The 21,520-nt window shown below is 62.4% G+C and overlaps 1 protein-coding gene across 3 annotated transcripts in view; it reads right to left on the minus strand.

Moving 5' to 3' along the window:
* The window catches only part of OBSL1 (obscurin like cytoskeletal adaptor 1), an 84,516-nt gene that overhangs the window by 61,585 nt on the left and 1,411 nt on the right, over positions 1-21,520 (minus strand). For all 3 annotated transcript variants that reach the window (XM_075001626.1, XM_075001625.1, XM_075001624.1), the window contains exons 2-4: positions 11,156-12,260; positions 4,645-4,914; positions 3,921-4,181 (exon numbers count right to left, since the gene is read on the minus strand). In XM_075001626.1, the coding sequence (XP_074857727.1) occupies positions 3,921-4,181; positions 4,645-4,914; positions 11,156-12,188 (1,564 nt within the window). In that variant the 5' untranslated portion in view covers positions 12,189-12,260. The remainder of the gene's footprint in view (positions 1-3,920; positions 4,182-4,644; positions 4,915-11,155; positions 12,261-21,520) is intronic.

Genomic DNA, 21,520 nt, shown 5'->3' on the forward strand with positions numbered 1-21,520 from the left:
TGGGCTATTGGCATTGTCCTTGTGTGAGCCTGAGAGCCCCGGTGCCGGGGGCAAAGGGCAGGATGGGCTACCGGCATTGTCTTTGTGTGAGCTTGAGAGCCCCGGTGCCGGGGGCAAAGGGCAGGATGGGCTACCGGCATTGTCTTTGTGTGAGCCTGAGAGCCCCGGTGCCGGGGGGCAAGGGGCAGGATGGGCTATTGGCATTGTCCTTGTGTGAGCCTGAAAGCCCCGGTGCCAGGGGGCAAGGGGCAGGATGGGCTACCAGTGTTGTCTTTGTGTGAGCTTGAGAGCCCTGGTGCGCATGGGCAAGGGGCAGGATGGGCTATTGGCATTGTCCTTGTGTGAGCCTGAGAGCCCCGGTGCCAGGGGGCAAGGGGCAGGATGGGCTATTGGCATTGTCCTTGTGTGACCCTAAGAGCCCCGGTGCCAGGGGGCAAGGGGCAGGATGGGCTATTGGCATTGTCCTTGTGTGAGCCTGAGAGCCCCGGTGCCAGGGGGCAAGGGGCAGGATGGGCTACCGGCATTGTCTTTGTGTGAACCTGAGAGCCCTGGTGCCTGGGGGCAAGGGGCAGGATGGGCTATTGGCATTGTCCTTGTGTGAGCCTGAGAGCCCCGGTGCCGGGGGCAAGGGGCAGGATGGGCTACCGGCATTGTCCTTGTGTGAGCCTGAGAGCCCCGGTGCCGGGGGCAAGTGGCAGGATGGGCTATTGGCATTGTCCTTGTGTGAGCCTGAGAGCCCCGGTGCCGGGGGCAAGGGGCAGGATCGGCTATTGGCATTGTCCTTGTGTGAGCCTGAGAGCCCCGGTGCTCGGGGGCAAGGGGCAGGATGGGCTACCGGCATTGTCTTTGTGTGAACCTGAGAGCCCTGGTGCCTGGGGGCAAGGGGCAGGATGGGCTATTGGCATTGTCCTTGTGTGAGCCTGAGAGCCCCAGTGCCGGGGGCAAGGGGCAGGATGGGCTATTGGCATTGTCTTTGTGTGAGCCTGAGAGCCCCGGTGCCGGGGGCAAGGGGCAGGATGGGCTATTGGCATTGTCCTTATGTGACCCTGAGAGCCCCAGTGCCCGGGGCCAAGTGGCAGGATGGGCTATTGGCATTGTCTTTGTGTGAGCCTGAGAGCCCCAGTGCCGGGGGAAAGGGGCAGGATGGGCTATTGGCATTGTCCTTGTGTGAGCCTGAGAGCCCCAGTGCCCGGGGCCAAGTGGCAGGATGGGCTACTGGCATTGTCTTTGTGTGAACCTGAGAGCCCCGGTGCTGGGGGCAAGGGGCAGGATGGGCTATTGGCATTGTCTTTGTGTGAGCCTGAGAGCCCCGGTGCCGGGGGCAAGGGGCAGGATGGGCTATTGGCATTGTCCTTGTGTGAGCCTGAGAGCCCCGGTGCTGGGGGCAAGGGGCAGGATGGGCTATTGGCATTGTCTTTGTGTGAGCCTGAGAGCCCCGGTGCTGGGGGCAAGGGGCAGGATGGGCTATTGGCATTGTCCTTGTGTGAGCCTGAGAGCCCCGGTGCTGGGGGAAAGGGGCAGGATGGGCTATTGGCATTGTCCTTGTGTGAGCCTGAGAGCCCCGGTGCTGGGGGAAAGGGGCAGGATGGGCTATTGGCATTGTCTTTGTGTGACCCTGAGAGCCCCGGTGCCGGGGGCAAGGGGCAGGATGGGCTATTGGCATTGTCCTTGTGTGAGCCTGAGAGCCCCGGTGCCGGGGGCAAGGGGCAGGATGGGCTATTGGCATTGTCCATGTGTGAGCTTGAGAGCCCCGGTGCCCGGGGGCAAGTGCCAGGATCGGCTATTGGCATTGTCTTTGTGTGAGCCTGAGAGCCCCGGTGCTGGGGGCAAGGGGCAGGATGGGCTATTGGCATTGTCCTTGTGTGAGCCTGAGAGCCCCGGTGCCGGGGGCAAGGGGCAGGATGGGCTATTGGCATTGTCCTTGTGTGACCCTGAGAGCCCCGGTGCTGGGGGAAAGGGGCAGGATGGGCTATTGGCATTGTCCTTATGTGACCCTGAGAGCCCCGGTGCTGGGGGAAAGGGGCAGGATGGGCTATTGGCATTGTCCTTGTGTGACCCTGAGAGCCCCGGTGCCGGGGCCAAGTGGCGGGATGGGCTATTGGCATTGTCCATGTGTGAGCCTGAGAGCCCCGGTGCCGGGGGCAAGGGGCAGGATGGGCTATTGGCATTGTCCCTGTGTGAGCCTGAGAGCCCCGGTGCCGGGGGCAAGGGGCAGGATGGGCTATTGGCATTGTTCTTATGTGACCCTGAGAGCCCCGGTGCTGGGGGAAAGGGGCAGGATGGGCTATTGGCATTGTCCTTGTGTGAGCCTGAGAGCCCCGGTGCCGGGGGCAAGGGGCAGGATGGGCTATTGGCATTGTCCTTGTGTGACCCTGAGAGCCCCGGTGCTGGGGGAAAGGGGCAGGATGGGCTATTGGCATTGTCCTTATGTGACCCTGAGAGCCCCGGTGCTGGGGGAAAGGGGCAGGATGGGCTATTGGCATTGTCCTTATGTGACCCTGAGAGCCCCGGTGCCGGGGCCAAGTGGCGGGATGGGCTATTGGCATTGTCCATGTGTGAGCCTTAGAGCCCCGGTGCCGGGGGCAAGGGGCAGGATGGGCTATTGGCATTGTCCCTGTGTGAGCCTGAGAGCCCCGGTGCCGGGGGCAAGGGGCAGGATGGGCTATTGGCATTGTCCTTATGTGACCCTGAGAGCCCCGGTGCTGGGGGAAAGTGGCAGGATGGGCTATTGGCATTGTCCTTGTGTGAACCTGAGAGCCCCGGTGCCCGGGGGAAAGGGGCAGGATGGGCTATTGGCATTGTCCTTGTGTGAGCCTGAGAGCACCGGTGCCGGGGGCAAGGGGCAGGATGGGCTATTGGCATTGTCCTTGTGTGAGCCTGAGAGCCCCGGTGCCGGGGGCAAGGGGCAGGATGGGCTATTGGCATTGTCCTTGTGTGACCCTGAGAGCCCCGGTGCTGGGGGAAAGGGGCAGGATGGGCTATTGGCATTGTCCTTGTGTGAGCCTGAGAGCCCCAGTGCCCGGGGGAAAGGGGCAGGATGGGCTATTGGCATTGTCCTTATGTGACCCTGAGAGCCCCGGTGCTGGGGGAAAGTGGCGGGATGGGCTATTGGCATTGTCCTTGTGTGAGCCTGAGAGCCCCGGTGCCCGGGGGAAAGGGGCAGGATGGGCTATTGGCATTGTCCTTGTGTGAGCCTGAGAGCCCCGGTGCTGGGGGAAAGGGGCAGGATGGGCTATTGGCATTGTCCTTGTGTGAGCCTGAGAGCCCCGGTGCTGGGGGAAAGGGGCAGGATGGGCTATTGGCATTGTCCCTGTGTGAGCCTGAGAGCCCCGGTGCCGGGGGCAAGGGGCAGGATGGGCTATTGGCATTGTCCCTGTGTGAGCCTGAGAGCCCCGGTGCCGGGGGCAAGGGGCAGGATGGGCTATTGGCATTGTCCTTGTGTGAGCCTGAGAGCCCCGGTGCTGGGGGAAAGTGGCGGGATGGGCTATTGGCATTGTCCTTGTGTGAGCCTGAGAGCCCCGGTGCCCGGGGGAAAGGGGCAGGATGGGCTATTGGCATTGTCCTTGTGTGAGCCTGAGAGCCCCGGTGCTGGGGGAAAGGGGCAGGATGGGCTATTGGCATTGTCCTTGTGTGAGTCTGAGAGCCCCGGTGCCGGGGGCAAGGGGCAGGAGTGCCCTGTGTGCTGCTGTGAGGCTTGGCGAAAGAGGCCCTCTGCCACAGTGCGACAGTCCAAGCCCTCATGCAATGATCTGCCTGAGGACAGGAGCCCAGCAGGGAGCCCCAGCCCAGCCCCACCAGATGGCAAAACAGTCCCTGCCTCCGGGGGAAGTGGGGTCTGGGCGATGCTGGCTCCGATTCGGCCCAGAACGGAGGATCCCGACCCACAGACCAATGGCTCCCTCAGTGGGCAGTGGGCTCACATTTGACGCGGAGCTGGGCGGACGTCTGCGACTCCCCCACGGTGAAGGCAATGACCCCGGCGTCCTCCCGTGTCACATGAACCAGGACCAGCAGGTGGGTTTTGCCGAAGCTCTTCAGCACAGTGTGCGACGTCTCCCGCAGCAGCTGCCCATTGCGGCTCCAGCAGGGCCCCTCCACTGCGTGTCGGGTCTCCACGCAGAAGGCAGCATTCTCTCCCTCCATGACATCCAGCTTCCGCGGCAGCCGTCTCACTATCGACCCTGGGAAAGGCCACGAGTCAGGTGAGAGAGGGCAGTGTGAGCCCCTGGGGAGGGTGCAGGAGCTGGAAATTCAGCAGCAAGAAAGGGGGGTCAAGGATGGGGCTGGCATGGGGAGAAGGCAGGTGAACAAGCTGGAAGCTGGAGCAGAGCGCTGTGGGCAGGCTGGGTGGCTGGGGCATAAGGTGGCTGGCTGGGAGCAGGGACAGGGCCGGGGGGGCCGGGCATTGTGGCACAGGCTAAGTGCCAAGTGCAGGGTAGCCGGAACAGGGGCAGGGTGAGGTAGGGGAGCAGGCGAGAGGCTGAGTGCCAGGTGTAGGGAGTGGACCAGGGCAGGGGCACGACAGGACCAGGCAGCGCCAGGGCAGTGCCAGGCAGGACTGGGCAGGGCAGCAGGCTTCAGCAGGAGGGAACTTTCTCCATTCCCTTCTGCCCAGCCTCTGTGCACCCCGGGCCCATCTCTCACCCCTGACTGAGACCTCAGCAATGCTGCGCCCTTTGTCCTTCATCTCGCAGAGGTAGATGCCGTCATCGTCTGTGCGGGCGTCGCGGATAGTCAGGCGTCGCACAGCGCCGAGCTCCTCAATCACGTACTTGTGGCTGGGCTGCAGCTGCTTGTCCTCCAAGTACCAGGCCGTGGGGATGGCCGCCAGGGGCACCTCGCACTCCAGCACAGCATCTTCCCGCTCCTGCACCTCCACGTCCTCCAGCTGCAGCTGGAACTGCACCGGGTGCTCTGGGGCCAGGCAAGCGAAAGAGAGAAGGACTTCAGTGAGCAGGCGGGGCCCATGACGGGCCAGGGCCTCCCCACAGCTGCTTCAGAGGAACACAAAGCCCCATGAGGTGACCAGCCCATGGGGCACCGTAGGGGACAACTTCACAAAGACCTGGGAAGAGTGAGCAGTCTTACCCTGCCAGGGCCTGGCCGCCAGGCCACCTCCTGCCCAGGACTGTGCACTGACCCCTCCCCAGGCAGCAGGCAGGGTCCTGGCCCCACTCTTCCCCGGCCCCAAGGGCACATGTAGGGCCCCTGCTCTCCCAGCCCAGCCCAGGCCGTCAGTCCCAGGAGGGAAAGCTGAAGGCTCTCCGTTCCCAGCAGTTATTTTAAGAGGTGGCCGCGACACAGTGGGTAGCACTTGGTATGATCGGCATTCGGCACCCTGCTGTCAGCTCTGCAGAGCCACCCCCGCCCCTGGGACGGGGGAGCTGACGCTGCTGCTCCAATGCCCTGTGTCCCTCTCCTCTCCAGGGGGTGGGCGTCCACCTGGCAGAGCCCAGCACACCACCAGCCAGGCCAGGAGGCCTTTGGGGCTGGACTAGCATGACGCCGCCACGCCCAATGCCAAGCAGTGCACACTGAGCCGTGGGGATGAACCCCCCCAGGGCCGCAGCGGCACTTGGCAGAGGGGTCAGGTAACTGTCTGGGCTGGACCCAACAAACCCTGCGTGCGGCAGGGGCCAGCCCAGCTCAGCCGCACAGTGCTGCGAGATACCAAGCACCCCAGCCTCACTCAAAGGAGCCCCCCACCCATGCACCGCCTGGCGCTCACAGGCAGCAGCTGGCTGCCGTCCCCGATGTCCAGTCCCAGGAGGCGGTGAGGTCGCACAGCTTCCCCGAGAGGGAGAGATGCCCCCTTGGGGGCCCAGCCCAGTGATGGGACCTCCCAGAGCCTGTCCCCCGGCTAGGCCCTCAGCACCAATTCTATGGATCAATGACAGTTTCTGCCACCACCTGCTCTCAACCCCCACTGCCCACCCATTAGGCCCCACAGTGCAGGCGCCCCAGCTTCTCTGCAATCGTCTCCCAGGAATTTCTGTAAACGCTGGTAAATCAGGACCCAGCTTCACTTACAATCACGCCACCCTTCGTAACCACAGCCCATCGGGGGCGGGGGAGTCAGTGGAGAGGGTCAGGTGTGCCAGCCCAGCGGGGTCAGTGGAGAGGGTCGGGTGTGCCAGCCCATCGGGGTCAGTGGAGAGGGTCGGGTGTGCCAGCCCATCGGGGGCGGGGGAGTCAGTGGAGAGGGTCAGGTGTGCCAGCCCATCGGGGGCGGGGGAGTCAGTGGAGAGGGTCAGGTGTGCCAGTCCATCGGGGTCGGTGGAGAGGGTCAGGTGTGCCAGCCCATCGGGGTCAGTGGAGAGGGTCAGGTGTGCCAGCCCATCGGGGTCAGTGGAGAGGGTCGGGTGTGCCAGCCCATCGGGGTCGGTGGAGAGGGTCGGGTGTGCCAGCCCATTGGGAATCAGTGGAGAGGGTCAGGTGTGCCAGCCCATCGGGGTCGGTGGAGAGGGTCGGGTGTGCCAGCCCATCGGGGTCGGTGGAGAGGGTCGGGTGTGCCAGCCCATCGGGGTCGGTGGAGAGGGTCAGGTGTGCCAGCCCATCGGGGTCGGTGGAGCAGGTCAGGTGTGCCAGCCCATCGGGGTCAGTGGAGAGGGTCGGGTGTGCCAGCCCATCGGGGTCAGTGGAGAGGGTCTGGTGTGCCAGCCCATTGGGAATCAGTGGAGAGGGTCAGGTGTGCCAGCCCAGCGGGGTCAGTGGAGAGGGTCAGGTGTGCCAGCCCAGCGGGGTCAGTGGAGAGGGTCGGGTGTGCCAGCCCATCGGGGTTGGTGAAGAGGGTCTGGTGTGCCAGCCCATCGGGGTTGGTGGAGCAGGTCAGGTGTGCCAGCCCATCGGGGTCAGTGGAGAGGGTCAGGTGTGCCAGCCCATCGGGGTCAGTGGAGAGGGTCAGGTGTGCCAGCCCATCGGGGTCGGTGGAGAGGGTCGGGTGTGCCAGCCCAGCGGGGGATCAGTGGAGAGGGTCGGGTGTGCCAGCCCATCGGGGTCGGTGGAGAGGGTCGGGTGTGCCAGCCCATCGGGGTCAGTGGAGAGGGTCAGGTGTGCCAGCCCATCGGGGTCGGTGGAGAGGGTCAGGTGTGCCAGCCTATCGGGGTCAGTGGAGAGGGTCGGGTGTGCCAGCCCATCGGGATCAGTGGAGAGGGTCAGGTGTGCCAGCCCATCGGGGTCAGTGGAGAGGGTCAGGTGTGCCAGCCCATCGGGCATCAGTGGAGAGGGTCGGGTGTGCCAGCCCATCGGGCATCAGTGGAGAGGGTCGGGTGTGCCAGCCCATCGGGGTCAGTGGAGAGGGTCGGGTGTGCCAGCCCATCGGGCATCAGTGGAGAGGGTCGAGTGTGCCAGCCCAGCGGGGGATCAGTGGAGAGGGTCGGGTGTGCCAGCCCATCGGGATCAGTGGAGAGGGTCGGGTGTGCCAGCCCATCGGGGTCGGTGGAGAGGGTCGGGTGTGCCAGCCCAGCGGGGGATCAGTGGAGAGGGTTGGGTGTGCCAGCCCAGCAGGGGATCAGTGGAGAGGGTCGGGTGTGCCAGCCCATCAGGGTCGGTGGAGATGGTCGGGTGTGCCAGCCCATCGGGGTCGGTGGAGAGGGTCGGGTGTGCCAGCCCAGCGGGGGATCAGTGGAGAGGGTCGGGTGTGCCAGCCCAGCAGGGGATCAGTGGAGAGGGTCGGGTGTGCCAGCCCATCAGGGTCGGTGGAGATGGTCGGGTGTGCCAGCCCATCGGGGTCGGTGGAGAGGGTTGGGTGTGCCAGCCCAGCGGGGGATCAGTGGAGAGGGTCAGGTGTGCCAGCCCAGCGGGGTCAGTGGAGATGGTCGGGTGTGCCAGCCCATCGGGATCAGTGGAGAGGGTCGGGTGTGCCAGCCCAGCGGGGGATCAGTGGAGAGGGTCGGGTGTGCCAGCCCATCGGGGTCGGTGGAGAGGGTCGGGTGTGCCAGCCCATCGGGGTCGGTGGAGAGGGTCGGGTGTGCCAGCCCAGCAGGGGATCAGTGGAGAGGGTCGGGTGTGCCAGCCCATCAGGGTCGGTGGAGATGGTCGGGTGTGCCAGCCCATCGGGGTCGGTGGAGAGGGTTGGGTGTGCCAGCCCAGCGGGGGATCAGTGGAGAGGGTCAGGTGTGCCAGCCCAGCGGGGTCAGTGGAGATGGTCGGGTGTGCCAGCCCATCGGGATCAGTGGAGAGGGTCGGGTGTGCCAGCCCAGCGGGATCAGTGGAGATGGTCGGGTGTGCCAGCCCATCGGGGTCGGTGGAGAGGGTCGGGTGTGCCAGCCCATTGGGAATCAGTGGAGAGGGTTGGGTGTGCCAGCCCATCGGGGTCAGTGGAGAGGGTCAGGTGTGCCAGCCCATCGGGGTCGGTGGAGAGGGTCGGGTGTGCCAGCCCATCGGGGTCAGTGGAGAGGGTCGGGTGTGCCAGCCCAGCGGGGGATCAGTGGAGAGGGTCGGGTGTGCCAGCCCATCAGGGTCGGTGGAGATGGTCGGGTGTGCCAGCCCATCGGGGTCGGTGGAGAGGGTCGGGTGTGCCAGCCCAGCGGGGGATCAGTGGAGAGGGTCAGGTGTGCCAGCCCAGCGGGATCAGTGGAGAGGGTCGGGTGTGCCAGCCCATCGGGATCAGTGGAGAGGGTCGGGTGTGCCAGCCCAGCGGGGGATCAGTGGAGAGGGTCGGGTGTGCCAGCCCATCGGGATCAGTGGAGAGGGTCGGGTGTGCCAGCCCAGCGGGGTCAGTGGAGATGGTCGGGTGTGCCAGCCCATCGGGATCAGTGGAGAGGGTCGGGTGTGCCAGCCCAGCGGGGTCAGTGGAGATGGTCGGGTGTGCCAGCCCATCGGGGTCGGTGGAGAGGGTCGGGTGTGCCAGCCCAGCGGGGGATCAGTGGAGAGGGTCGGGTGTGCCAGCCCATCGGGGGATCAGTGGAGAGGGTCGGGTGTGCCAGCCCATCGGGGGATCAGTGGAGAGGGTCAGGTGTGCCAGCCCATCGGGGTCAGTGGAGAGGGTCAGGTGTGCCAGCCCATCGGGGTCGGTGGAGAGGGTTGGGTGTGCCAGCCCATCGGGGTCAGTGGAGAGGGTCGGGTGTGCCAGCCCATCGGGGTCAGTGGAGAGGGTCAGGTGTGCCAGCCCATCGGGGTCGGTGGAGAGGGTCAGGTGTGCCAGCCCAGCGGGGTCAGTGGAGAGGGTCGGGTGTGCCAGCCCATCAGGGGATCAGTGGAGATGGTCGGGTGTGCCAGCCCATCGGGGTCGGTGGAGAGGGTCGGGTGTGCCAGCCCAGCGGGGGATCAGTGGAGAGGGTCAGGTGTGCCAGCCCAGCGGGGTCAGTGGAGATGGTCGGGTGTGCCAGCCCATCGGGATCAGTGGAGAGGGTCGGGTGTGCCAGCCCAGCGGGGGATCAGTGGAGAGGGTCGGGTGTGCCAGCCCATCAGGGTCGGTGGAGAGGGTCGGGTGTGCCAGCCCAGCGGGGGATCAGTGGAGAGGGTCGGGTGTGCCAGCCCATCGGGGTCGGTGGAGAGGGTCGGGTGTGCCAGCCCATCGGGGTCAGTGGAGAGGGTCAGGTGTGCCAGCCCATCGGGGTCGGTGGAGAGGGTCAGGTGTGCCAGCCTATCGGGGTCAGTGGAGAGGGTCGGGTGTGCCAGCCCATCGGGATCAGTGGAGAGGGTCAGGTGTGCCAGCCCATCGGGGTCAGTGGAGAGGGTCAGGTGTGCCAGCCCATCGGGCATCAGTGGAGAGGGTCGGGTGTGCCAGCCCATCGGGCATCAGTGGAGAGGGTCGGGTGTGCCAGCCCATCGGGGTCAGTGGAGAGGGTCGGGTGTGCCAGCCCATCGGGCATCAGTGGAGAGGGTCGGGTGTGCCAGCCCAGCGGGGGATCAGTGGAGAGGGTCGGGTGTGCCAGCCCATCGGGGTCGGTGGAGATGGTCGGGTGTGCCAGCCCATCGGGGTCGGTGGAGAGGGTCAGGTGTGCCAGCCCAGCGGGGTCAGTGGAGAGGGTCGGGTGTGCCAGCCCATCGGGATCAGTGGAGAGGGTCGGGTGTGCCAGCCCATCGGGGTCGGTGGAGAGGGTCGGGTGTGCCAGCCCAGCGGGGGATCAGTGGAGAGGGTTGGGTGTGCCAGCCCAGCAGGGGATCAGTGGAGAGGGTCGGGTGTGCCAGCCCATCAGGGTCGGTGGAGATGGTCGGGTGTGCCAGCCCATCGGGGTCGGTGGAGAGGGTCGGGTGTGCCAGCCCAGCGGGGGATCAGTGGAGAGGGTCGGGTGTGCCAGCCCAGCGGGGTCAGTGGAGATGGTCGGGTGTGCCAGCCCATCGGGATCAGTGGAGAGGGTCGGGTGTGCCAGCCCAGCGGGGGATCAGTGGAGAGGGTCGGGTGTGCCAGCCTGTGATGGAGTCGGGGGAGGGGGGTGCAAATGGGAGACTCAGGCTAGATATGAGAAACAAGCAGAACAGCTCCCAGTGGCTAAGGATGACCCTGGGGCTACAACTGGCAGGTAACACCTCTGCCCTGAACAAAGAGGAGGGAGGAGCCGAGCTGGTTTTGAATCGGGGGTGGCAGTTAGAGGCTGGGGGAAGAGAGAGCTGGAAGGCAGCCAGCCTGAGGAGGGGGAAGCTACACCCCAGAGGGGCACCCCTCGGGGCCTTCTCCCCAGGACGGGTTGGAAGGACTGTCTCTGACTGCTGTACTGTCGCTTCTGTGAGAAACTGGACATCTGTTGCCTAATAAACCTGCTGTTGTACCTGCTGAGTGAGAGGCACTCCTGCCAGCGGACGGGGTGCAGCGCAGGGGGACCCCTGAACCCCATCACACAGCCCATCGGGGGCAGTGGAGAGGGTCAGGTGTGCCCAAGGTTCTCTCTGATTTTTTTCCTTCTTTGTGCAGAATAAACTCCATTTTGGGCGCTGAGGCTTGTGCGGCTGCGCACCACCAGTGCCCCTGCCCAGAGCAAGGCGAGGAGCCCAGATCTCGCTGGGTGGTTGCTTGCTGGGCGTCCCTGTGCTGCCAGTTGTGGGCACCCAGCCCCTCTGCTAACCATCTGGGTGGCATTTGTGCGTCGGCCCAGCACTCAGCTTGCAGAGCATGCTGGGCTTGTCCCCCCTGCTCCTGGTGGAAAGCCATCAAGTGGCATCAGCCTGCGCCAGACCTCCCGGCCAGCTGCGCTCGCCCAGTGGGGGGCCCTACCTGTCACACGGAGCTGCACTGCGCTGAGCGTCTGGCCGGCTGTGTTGGAGGCTGTGCAGATGTACAGCCCCTGGTCCTGGGCCTTGCAGTACAGCACCTTCAGGATGAAGTAGCCCTCCCTGTCCTCGTAGACCAGATGCCGCCTGCCTGGCACAACAACTCGCCCATCCTTCTTCCACACGACCTCAGGCTTCGGCTTGCCCGTCACGTAGCAGCGGAACTTGGCGTGCTTCCCCTCGCTCACCGCAAAGGCCTTGGCCCGGGGGGTGCCAGGAGCCACCTCGCTGGTGGGCCGGGCTGGCCAGGGTGTGGAGCGGGGCCCGTGGCAGTGCCTCCTGTCACCGTGGTTCAAGGGCTGGCAGTTCCTGGGGGAGCCCAGGAAGGGGCCATCTGGCAGCCCACGAACCGTAGGCTCAACCAGGAGCACAGCTGCTGCTAGCGCCTCTCCAGCGCGGTTCTGTGCCCGGCACACGTAAACCCCTCCGTCTGGGGGGCGGGCGCCAAAGAGCCGCAGGAAGTGCCAGTCTCCTGGCTCCTTCCCCACGCAGAAATGGCTGGTCTCAAAGAGCTCGGACAGCTGGCGCCCATCTTTCTCCCACTGCAGCTCAGGGCAAGGCTGCCCCGCAAGCCGGCAGCTGAACACCACGTCCTCCCCTCTGCACACCTGCCGCGACAGCGGCTTGCTCAGAAAGAGAGGGGGCGTGTCTGCAGGGTCTGCCTCTGGCTGCAGCTCCCCCGGCTCCACCTTGAGTATGGCAGCCGCGTAGGTCTCCCCGACGGCGTTCTTGGCCTTGCAGATATACTGCCCGCTGTCCGCAGGGGTCACCCGGGGAATGGACAGGCTGTACACATCCCCTTCGGCCTCCACCTGAAGGCGGCCAGGTGGCATGATGGGGGATTTGTCCTTCTCCCAGATGATGCTGGGGCGTGGGTCACCCACGATCTGGCACTTCAAGACAGCATTGGCACCGCTCTGCACTGTGGAAGTGCGGGGGTAGATGAGGAACCGGGGCGGGGCCCCAAGTACATCCATGGCAGGACACAGCTGGGGCACTCGGGGCCCCGCACCAGGGCCTCAGCCAAGACAGCAGCTGAGCCCAGACACCTGGAGGGACAGACAGACAGACAGAGGAGACATGAGTCCAGTGCAAGTGCAGGAGAAGGCAGGCAGAGGAATTCCAGTGCACGGGAAGAGAGCCTCCGGGCGCTCCCTGCAGGAACCAGCCTCCCCTCAGCCAGGCTGTTTGCACCTAACCGGCTGCACAGGCAACAGCAGAGTCGGCCCACAGAGCAGCAGCTCTGTGGCCTGCTCCCTCCAAGCAGAGCCCCTCAACCCTCAGCACAGGACCTGTGGGGCACAGGCTAATGTCCAGGCAAGGCAGCGGCTCAGGGAATGGGAGCTCAGAGGAGTCCTGCGCAGAGCTCTCTGGCCGGGAGATGGGGGTTGCCTGCAGACAGGGGGCCCTGGATGTATTTAGGGCCCACTCCCCTAGATTCCACCCCAGCCCCAGTGCATCAGGTTTCGCTGCCGGCCGCCAGACCCAGCCTGTGGTTGGATGGTTAGTTTGGTCTTGCTGGGCCCCCACCCGGGGACTGCGCTCAGTTGTTGGAACCCCCAGATGGTGCACAGATGGTCCACACTGCTGGGACTCCAATCCCCCAGTGCTGGCCTTGGCACAGACCCAGCCAGCCCTGCACTGGCTCACACAGGCCTGGCTCAGGCAGCACACGACCCACCCCCTGGAGCCTTTGCAATGGTGCAGATAGCCTTTCTCCCTCTCCCAGAGCCCACCAGGTCTCCTTGCCCTGCAGCACCTAGACCTGGTGCCCAGAGACCTCCCCCTGCCCAGCCAGGCCTCCACAGGACACTGCTGTCCCAAAACTCTGCAGCACCACCCTGTCACTGCTGGGAGCCAGCGCAACCCAAAACAGCCATTCAGGAAAACCCGCTGATGCCTGGCTGGGTCAGTGAGCCCTGCCCTCTCAGGACTGCCACCTGCGAGCCTTCTGTGGGGTGCAGGGGACTGGCCATCTCTGGTGCCCTGGTGGGACATGGTGTGATGAGGAGGATGAGGGGGTCAGAATCCGGCTGGATGTGTGCGTGACAGGCAGAGCATCTCACAGCAGCTAAGGATGACCCCTGGGGCTGTAACCTGAGCTGGCAGGTAACACCTCTGACCTGAACACAGAGCAGGGAGGAGCTGAGCTGGGTTTGAATCAGAGGTGGCAGTTAGAAGCTGAGGGGAGAGTTGGGAGGCAGCCAGCCTGGCTGAGGGGAGGCTACACCCCATAGGGGCACCCCTCGGGCTCTTCTCCCCAGGATGGGTGGGATTGACTGTCTCTGATTGCTGCACTGACACCTCTGTGCTGAGCTGTGCCTCTGTCACCTAATAAACTTCCTGTTGTACCTGCTGAGTGAGAGTCACTCCTGCCTGCGGATGGGGTACAGTGCTTGGGGACCCTGAACCCCTTTACAGCTGGTGTCAGAAGTGGGATGCACTGCACCCGCAGATAAGCTTTCAGCAGTGACTGACTGGACACAGTAGAAGGAAGGAGACTCACAAGAGCCAGGGGTGCTGGTGTGAGCAGTGGGATGCACTGCACCCACGGATAAGCTTTCAGCAGTGACTGGCTGGACATAGTAGAAGGAAGGAGACTCAGGAGAGCCAGGGGTGCTGGTGTCAGAAGTGGGATGCACTGCACCCGCGGATAAGCTTTCAGCAGTGACTGACTGGACGCAGTAGAAGGAAGGAGACTCACAAGAGCCAGGGGTGCTGGTGGCAGGAGTGGGATGCACTGCACCCGCGGATAAGCTTTCAGCAGTGACTGACTGGATGCAGTAGAAGGAAGGAGACTCACAAGAGCCAGGGGTGCTGGTGTCAGAAGTGGGATGCACTGCACCCGCGGATAAGCTTTCAGCAGTGACTGACTGGACGCAGTAGAAGGAAGGAGACTCACGAGAGCCGGGGGTGCTGGTGTCAAAAGTGGGATGCACTGCACCCGCGGATAAGCTTTCAGCTGTGACTGACTGGACGCAGTAGAAGGAAGGAGACTCAGGAGAGCCAGGGGTGCTGGTGTCAGAAGTGGGATGCACTGCACCCGCGGATAAGCTTTCAGCAGTGACTGGCTGGACGCAGTAGAAGGAAGGAGACTCAGGAGAGCCAGGGGTGCTGGTGTGAGAAGTGGGATGCACTGCACCCGCGGATAAGCTTTCAGCAGTGACTGGCTGGACGCAGTAGAAGGAAGGAGACTCAGGAGAGCCAGGGGTGCTGGTGTCAGAAGTGGGATGCACTGCACCCGCGAATAAGCTTTCAGCAGTGACTGACTGGACGCAGTAGTAGGAAGGAGACTGACGAGAGCCGGGGGTGCTGGTGGTAGAACAAAGCAGCTGCTAGGAGCCGTGTGGCGCTGCAGCATAGGCGGTGAGTCGGCACCCGGGAGACAGCTGGGCAGTGGAGTACACCTGACTCCTGAAGGCAGAGCTAGCAGGGCTCTGCAGAGACAAGGGCCTGACTGTGGGGAAGGCGACCAAGGCCCAGCTGATTGCCCGGCTGGAAGAGAATGACTGATCAAGGGGCCAGATCCCGTCCCAGCAGGAAGCAGCCGGTCACCTCCTGGGAGTGTTTCGGTTTCTCAGGCCTGGCGGGGGCTGGACTCTGCCACAGAGACATGGTGCCCACCAGGCCGCACTCCGCTGCAGTGGTTGTCCTGGGCAGGGTCCCCCACGACAGAGCTGAGATGGCTGGACGTGGAGGTGCGATTCAAAGAACTGGAAGACCCGGAGAGACAGCGCCAGGACCAGGAGACAGAGCGAGCATGAACACGAACGGGAGAGACAGTGGGAGCATGAGCGGACCGTGGCAGAGAAGAGATGCGAAGAGGCCCAGCTGCAGTGAGTGGGGAGAGGGCCAGGAGGCCTGGGACTGGCAGTCATTTTGAGACTCATGCGCTGGCCCAAGGTAAGGATGCAGGGGACCTGGATGGGTTTCTCACCTCCTTCAAGTGAGTCTGCAGGTTGCACCAGGTCCCCCGCAGCTGAATGGCTCCTGCAGCTCACCCCCTGGCTGGACCAAAAGGCTGCAGCGGTGCTCAACCAGTTGGAGGGGCTGCAGCCCAGGAACTACGAATGAGTCGAACAGGCCCTGCTGCATAAGTTAGGACTGACCCCCGCCATGTACAGGAAGAAGGTCCAGGAGGTGCAGCAGAGGCCAGCGGAGACCTGGCCTCCTGCCTGATGCAATACTACCACAAGTGGGTGTTTGGGACGGAGGCCCAGACCACAGAGGGCCTGGTTATGCTGATGCTCCTGGAACAGTTCTATGGAGTGTGCCTGCCTGAGCTGAGGACATGGCTCAAAGACCACAAGCCAGAGGACTCACTCAGCGTGGGGAAGCTGGCGGATGAGCTCACAGACACCTGGCCCAGGTTTGACAGGGAATCCCAGAGGGCAGGGAGTCCCAGAGAGACCGGTTCCTGGCCGTACGACAGAGGGGACCACCTCTTGGGCGAGCCCAGGAAAGAGGGGCCAGCCACCCACCCCCAGAGAGCCAAGCAGAGCCCGGGCAGAGCAGCCGGCCCGAGGGACACAACAAGACCTGGGATGTTGTCGCTGTGGGCAGAAGGGGCATAGAGCAGCCCAGTGCCCCAAGCTCCCAGACAAGTTGAGCAGGCCGTGGGGTCATGGAGTCAACTGGGTGGAGTCCCAGCAGCCAGAGGGGCTGGTGGCCAAGGCGGGTGGTGCTGACGGTGTGTCCTCGGCTTGGGAAGAGCTGGACCCACAGACCAGCTCCTCAGGGGGCCCAAACGCTCAGAGATCAGTTTACAGAGTGGGGACGGCAATGCCTCTGCGGAGCGAGTGTCTCACACCCCTCGAGGCGGAGGGGAGAAAGGCCACAGGGTTCTGGGACACAGGCGCTGACGTGACGCTGGCCCAGCCCAGGGTACTGGCAGCAGACCGGATGATACGGTGAATGTCCTTGGGCCTGGTCTTGACCCCCAGCCAGAGGAGGTGAGGGGCTCTCTCCCCAGGTTTGAGGCAGGATAACCAGCCAGAGCTGCAGGGGCCTACTTTGGGATCTGGGGGCCCCCAAGAGCTGGGTCTCACAGGCTGGTGGTCGTGCAGCCAGGCAGGGATGAGGAAGCATCTCCCAAGCCTTCCCCAGACAAAGAGTTCCAGGTGGCACTGCAGAGAGATTCCTCCTGGCAGAAGCTGAGGGAACTGGCCAGCCTCAGCTCAGCCCCACCACTGGGGGAGGGCTGCAGGGAGAGATTCCTGTGGGAGAAGGGATTCCTGGAGTGGGAATGGGTTCTCATGCACAAAGTGGAGCTGTGGGGGGGTCCAGAGGCAGCTGTGAGGTCCCCAAAAGTACCGGCACAGGTTGCTGTACCTAGCCAATGATGTGCCACTTGCAGGACACCAGGGGATCAAGCGCACCAGGAAGATGCTGTTACAGAACTTTTTCTGGCCAGGAGTTTTTGTCTCTGTCCATCAGTATCGCCTGTCCTGCGATCCCTGCCAGAGGGTGGGGAAGACCCAGGACAAGGGGAAAGCCGCCCTGAGGCCACTGCCCATCACAAAAGAGCCTTTCCAGAAAGTGGCTAAGGACATAGTGGGGCCCTTCAGCAAGGCAACATGTTCTGCGAAGAAATACATCCTGCTGGTGGTAGATTTTGCCACGCGATACCCAGAAGCAGTGGCCCTGACCTCTATAGAAGCTCACACCATGGCGGATGCACTGCTGTCCATCTTCAGCAGGGTGGGGTTCCCCAAGTCCTTACAGATCAGGAGTCCAACTTCATGTCGGCCCTTCTGCAAAGCTTGTGGGACAAGTGTGGGGTCCGGCACACCTGGGCCACAGCCTACCACCCGCAGACCAATGGGCTGGTGGAGAGGTTCAATGGGACTCTGAAGCAGATGCGGAGAACCTTCATGAATCAATACCCCCATGACTGGGACAAGTACTTACCCCACCTGCTGTTTGCATACAGGGAGGTGCCCCAGGAATCCACGGGGTTCTCCCCGTTTGAGCTGCTGTACAGAAGGAGGGTGCCGGGAATCTGGACTTGGTAAGAGAGGTTTGGGAGGGGACGGCCTCTCCTGAAGGGGAGTTGGTGGTAGAATATGTATTGACATTCCAAGAAAAGCTCGCTGAGCTCATGGGCCTGGCCAGGGAGAACCTCTCCATGGCCCAAAGGAAGCAAAAAGTCTGGTATGACCGTAACGCCAGGGCCCGAGCCTATGCCACTGGGGACCAAGTGATGGTTCTCGTACCCGTGCAGCGGAACAAGCTGCAAGAGGCCTGGGATGGCCCCTTCAAGGTCGTCAAACAGCTGAATGAGGTGAACTGTGTGGTGGAACTGCTGAACCGGGCCCACAGCCACCGGGTCTATCATGTGAACATGATGAAACCTTACTGGGACAGAGAGAACTTGGTGCTGGCCGTGTGCAGGCACTGGGAGGGGCAGGGGGATGATCCCTTGGTGGATTTACTCACAAGGACTGGGGCCGGCGCCTTGCTGGAGTCTATTCCCCTCTCGGACCAGCTGACCCCTGCCCAGCAGACGGAGATCAAGGAGGTGCTGCTTTCACACCAATGGCTGCTCTCCAGCCGGCACAGACTCACTGACCTGGCTGTCCACCCAATAGAGACAGGCGCCCACGCGCCTATCAAGTGTGTGCTGTTCCGAGCCTGGGGGAAGACACCCCAGAACCGTAGGACAAAAGGTCGAAGACATCCTGGCCCTGGGGGTGATCCAGCCCTCCTCCAGCCCCTGGGCCTCTCACATGGTGCTGGTCCCCAAAGAAGATGGGTCTGTCCAGTTTTGTGCAGTCTGTCGCAAGCTCAATGCCATCACCATGTCAGATGCCTGTCTTGCACCCAGACCTAATGACCTCTCAGACAGGCTGGGGGGAGCCCTTTACCTCACCACCATAGACCTCACCAAGGGGTACTGGCAAGTGCCATTAGACCAAGATGCCCGGCTCAAGTCGGCTTTCATCACCCCTGTGGGGCTCTACGAGTTCCTGGTCCTGCCCTTTGGCCTCAAGGGGGCACCCGCTACCTTCCAGCGTCTGGTGGACCAGCTCCTGAAAGGGATGGAGAGCTTTGCCCTGGCGTACATGGACGACATTTGCATCTTCAGCCAGATGTGGGATGACCATGTGTCCCAGGTCAGCCAGGTGCTGGACCAACTCCAGGGGGCTGGTGTGATGGGGTTCGGGGTCCCCCCAGGCTCTGCACCCTGTCCGCAGGCAGGAGTGACTCACTCAGCAGGAGAACAGCAGGTTTATTAGCTGACAGGACACAGCATCTTACAGAAGAGTCAGTACAGCAATCAGGGACAGACAGTCCCATCCATGCTGCCCCCCCAATTCAGGGCCATGCCCCCTCCTTGTCTCTCTCTCTCTCCCAGCCCTGACTCGGGGGGCCCCTCAGGGCCTCCTCGCCCCAACATGGATTGGATTGTCTATCTCTGCCTGCTGTACTGACACTTCTGTAAGACACTGTGCCCTTTCGGCTAATAAACCCGCTGTTCTCCTGACAAGTGAGAGTCACTCCTGCCTGCAGACGGGGTGCAGAGCCTGGGGGACCCCGAACCTCATCACACTGGTGTCAGAGTGGGATGTACTGCACCCCAAGGATGGAGCATCCAGCAGTAAGTGACTAGGGCACAGGAGGAAGAAGTGGGGGCCAGCGAGACCCAGGAGTGCTGACGGGCAGTGAGGTGCAGTTCCCTGAGGCGGAAGGGCCTGTGGCTGAACCCGAGCAACTGCAGTAGTGGTCCTCAAGAGGGGGTGTCACACCCGAGGAGGGGTTACCCCTGGGAGTCTGTTGGAATTGGTAACAGAAGGCGGAGGGGCCAAGGGCCTAGCCTCTGGGAACGAGGGACCTGCAAGGAGGCTGACACATGGAAGGAGTTCTTCCCAAGAGAGTGCGCTCATGGTCCTTGAGAGCGGGTGTCACACCGAAGAAGGGGTTCCTCGGGGCCTACGGTCTAACCCCAGGGGACGTGTGACCCACGAGGAGCCTGGCACACTGAAGGGATTCCTCCAGGAATCGTGGGGTGCAGAGGGCATCGGACTGTGAGCCTGCAACCACGCTCAGCAACTCTGCTGTGAAGCGACAGCACCTGGAAACTGAATTGAGATTAAAGGAGCTGGACAAGGCAGCGTGGATGTGCAGTGGCAGAGCTGAGGGTTCAGGAAACTCCTGCAGGGTGAGCCCAGATCGGGGCAGGGAGCCCTGGACTGCATGGAGCTCTGAACCGAGTGGCCTGCCACAGCTCAAGGACAGAAGGAGCGATTCCAACCCATTGTATACTAGTGGCCAGGACAGGCCTGTGAAGAGTTTTCCAGGAGGAAGGTGCCTGTGTGTGTCTGTGCAGGAAAGCAGCTTGTCCACTGGGAATGGCAAGTTGTCTGTGAGAGAAGCTGCCTCACCTTCCGGGCATGTGTCTGAGACCAGCCAGGGGGGCTGGGACAAAGTGTCTCCAATTGATTGTCTGTAAAAACTGCTGGATCAGTTCTCCAAAGCGTGCAAGGACTTCGGGCTTACCATCAGCCTAAAGAAGACAAATGTACTTGGTCAGGATGTTGCTGAATCCCCATCAATCAGCACTGACAACTATATGTTAGAGGTCATCCACGAGTTCGTTTACCTCGGGTCCACCATCACTGACACCCTGTCGTTGGACACTGAGCTAAATAGGAGGATCGGAAAAGCGGCCACAACTCTGTCCAGACTCAGCAAGAGAGTGTGGAATAACAACAAGCTGTACACTCACACCAAAATGCAAGTCTACAGAGCCTGCATCCTCAGCACCCTCCTTTATGGCAGCGAGACTTGGACCCTGTATGCCCGCCAGGAAAAGAGGCTGAACGTCTTCCACTTGCGCTGCCTCAGGCGCATTCTTGGAATATCATGGAAAGACAGAGTGACCAACGCCGCCGTCCTCGAGCAAGCTGGAATCCCAACCATGCGCACCCTCCTCAGGCAGCGTCGACTCCACTGGCTTGGCCACGTCCACAGGATGAATGGTGGAAGGATTCCAAAAGACATCCCGTATGTTGAGCTAGCCTCTGCCAAAAGACCTCCCGGACACCCCCGGTTGCGCTACAAAGATGTCTGCAAGAGAGACCTCAGAGAGGTAGACCTTGAGCTGGACAACTGGGAAGAACTAGCAGACGACCGTGGCAGATGGAGGCAGGGGTTACACAAGGGCCTTCAGAAGGGCGAGATGAGGATCAGACAGCTAGCAGAGGAGAAGCGAGCGCACAGAAAGCACACTAAGGACTTGCCAGACACCCACCACATCTGCAAGAGATGCAGCAAGGACTGTCACTCTCGTGTGGGTCTTCATAGTCACAGTAGATGCTGTAAATGAAGTCCTCAATTGAAACTATAAAGGGAGCGATCCATAGTCTATGCAGACTGAAGGATGCCTACTACTAAATTGAACAGCAGCAGCAGCAGCAGCCTGGGGAGAGAGCAGAGCCTGCATTTGAAAAAGGTGCCAACGAGGAAACTTGTCCATTGTCTGAGGAAGACTCCCCAGCCTGGGGTGGCTGGAGAGGGAACCACCAGGAAAGAGCATCCCAGGTGTGACTCTGAATCCCGCCACGGGGGCTGGAACAGAGGGAATGGCTCTGGGATGGGCAGTGGTATCCCTGATAATGACACTGGTTCTAGGTGCAAGAAAGGTGCTTCTGCTTCCAGGGAAGTGATTCTTTTGTGTGAGCCTGTGGGGGCTCGAGATGGCCAAGATCCCAGAGCTGGATCTGAGGGCAGCTGAAGCCCAGCTGGGAAGTGGGCCTGCCTCTGTGTCTCTCGGGGGGGGATGATGCTTTAACTCGGTCTGATCCAGTTAGTATCATCAGGCAGCCCCAGAGAGCAGACGATTCTGGTGCTTGTTCTTTGCCTGATGCTGAGGTGTTACTGGGAGGGGTGAGAGGGCTCCGTCTGACCAGAATCAGAGAGGGAGCCGTGTTACTCTGTAGCTTCGAGAACAAGTCCTGTTGCACCTTATAGACTAACAGATATTTTGGAGCATAAGCTTTGGTGGGCAAAGACCTGCTTCATCAGATGCATGAGTGGGGTGGGTGGTTTCAGAGAGGTATTTAAAGAGTAGGGTCCCAGTAAGAGGGGGCACCAGAGCTGACAAGGTCTATTCAGCAAAGTGGAAATGGCCCAATATCAACAGCTCTTATCAAAAGAGGAAAAAGCAAGTCAGATGAGACAGGGGGACGTGAGCCTTTCTCAGAGTCTAATGGGGAGATATGAGCACCCAGAGCAGAGAAGCTGCCTTTGTAAGCTGCGAGCCGCTCCCAGTCTCTGTTTAATCCATGGTTAATGGAGTCAAATTTGC

The sequence above is a fragment of the Carettochelys insculpta genome, chromosome 8 (assembly GCF_033958435.1).
Source record: "Carettochelys insculpta isolate YL-2023 chromosome 8, ASM3395843v1, whole genome shotgun sequence".
NCBI classification, from domain to species: Eukaryota; Metazoa; Chordata; order Testudines; family Carettochelyidae; genus Carettochelys; species Carettochelys insculpta.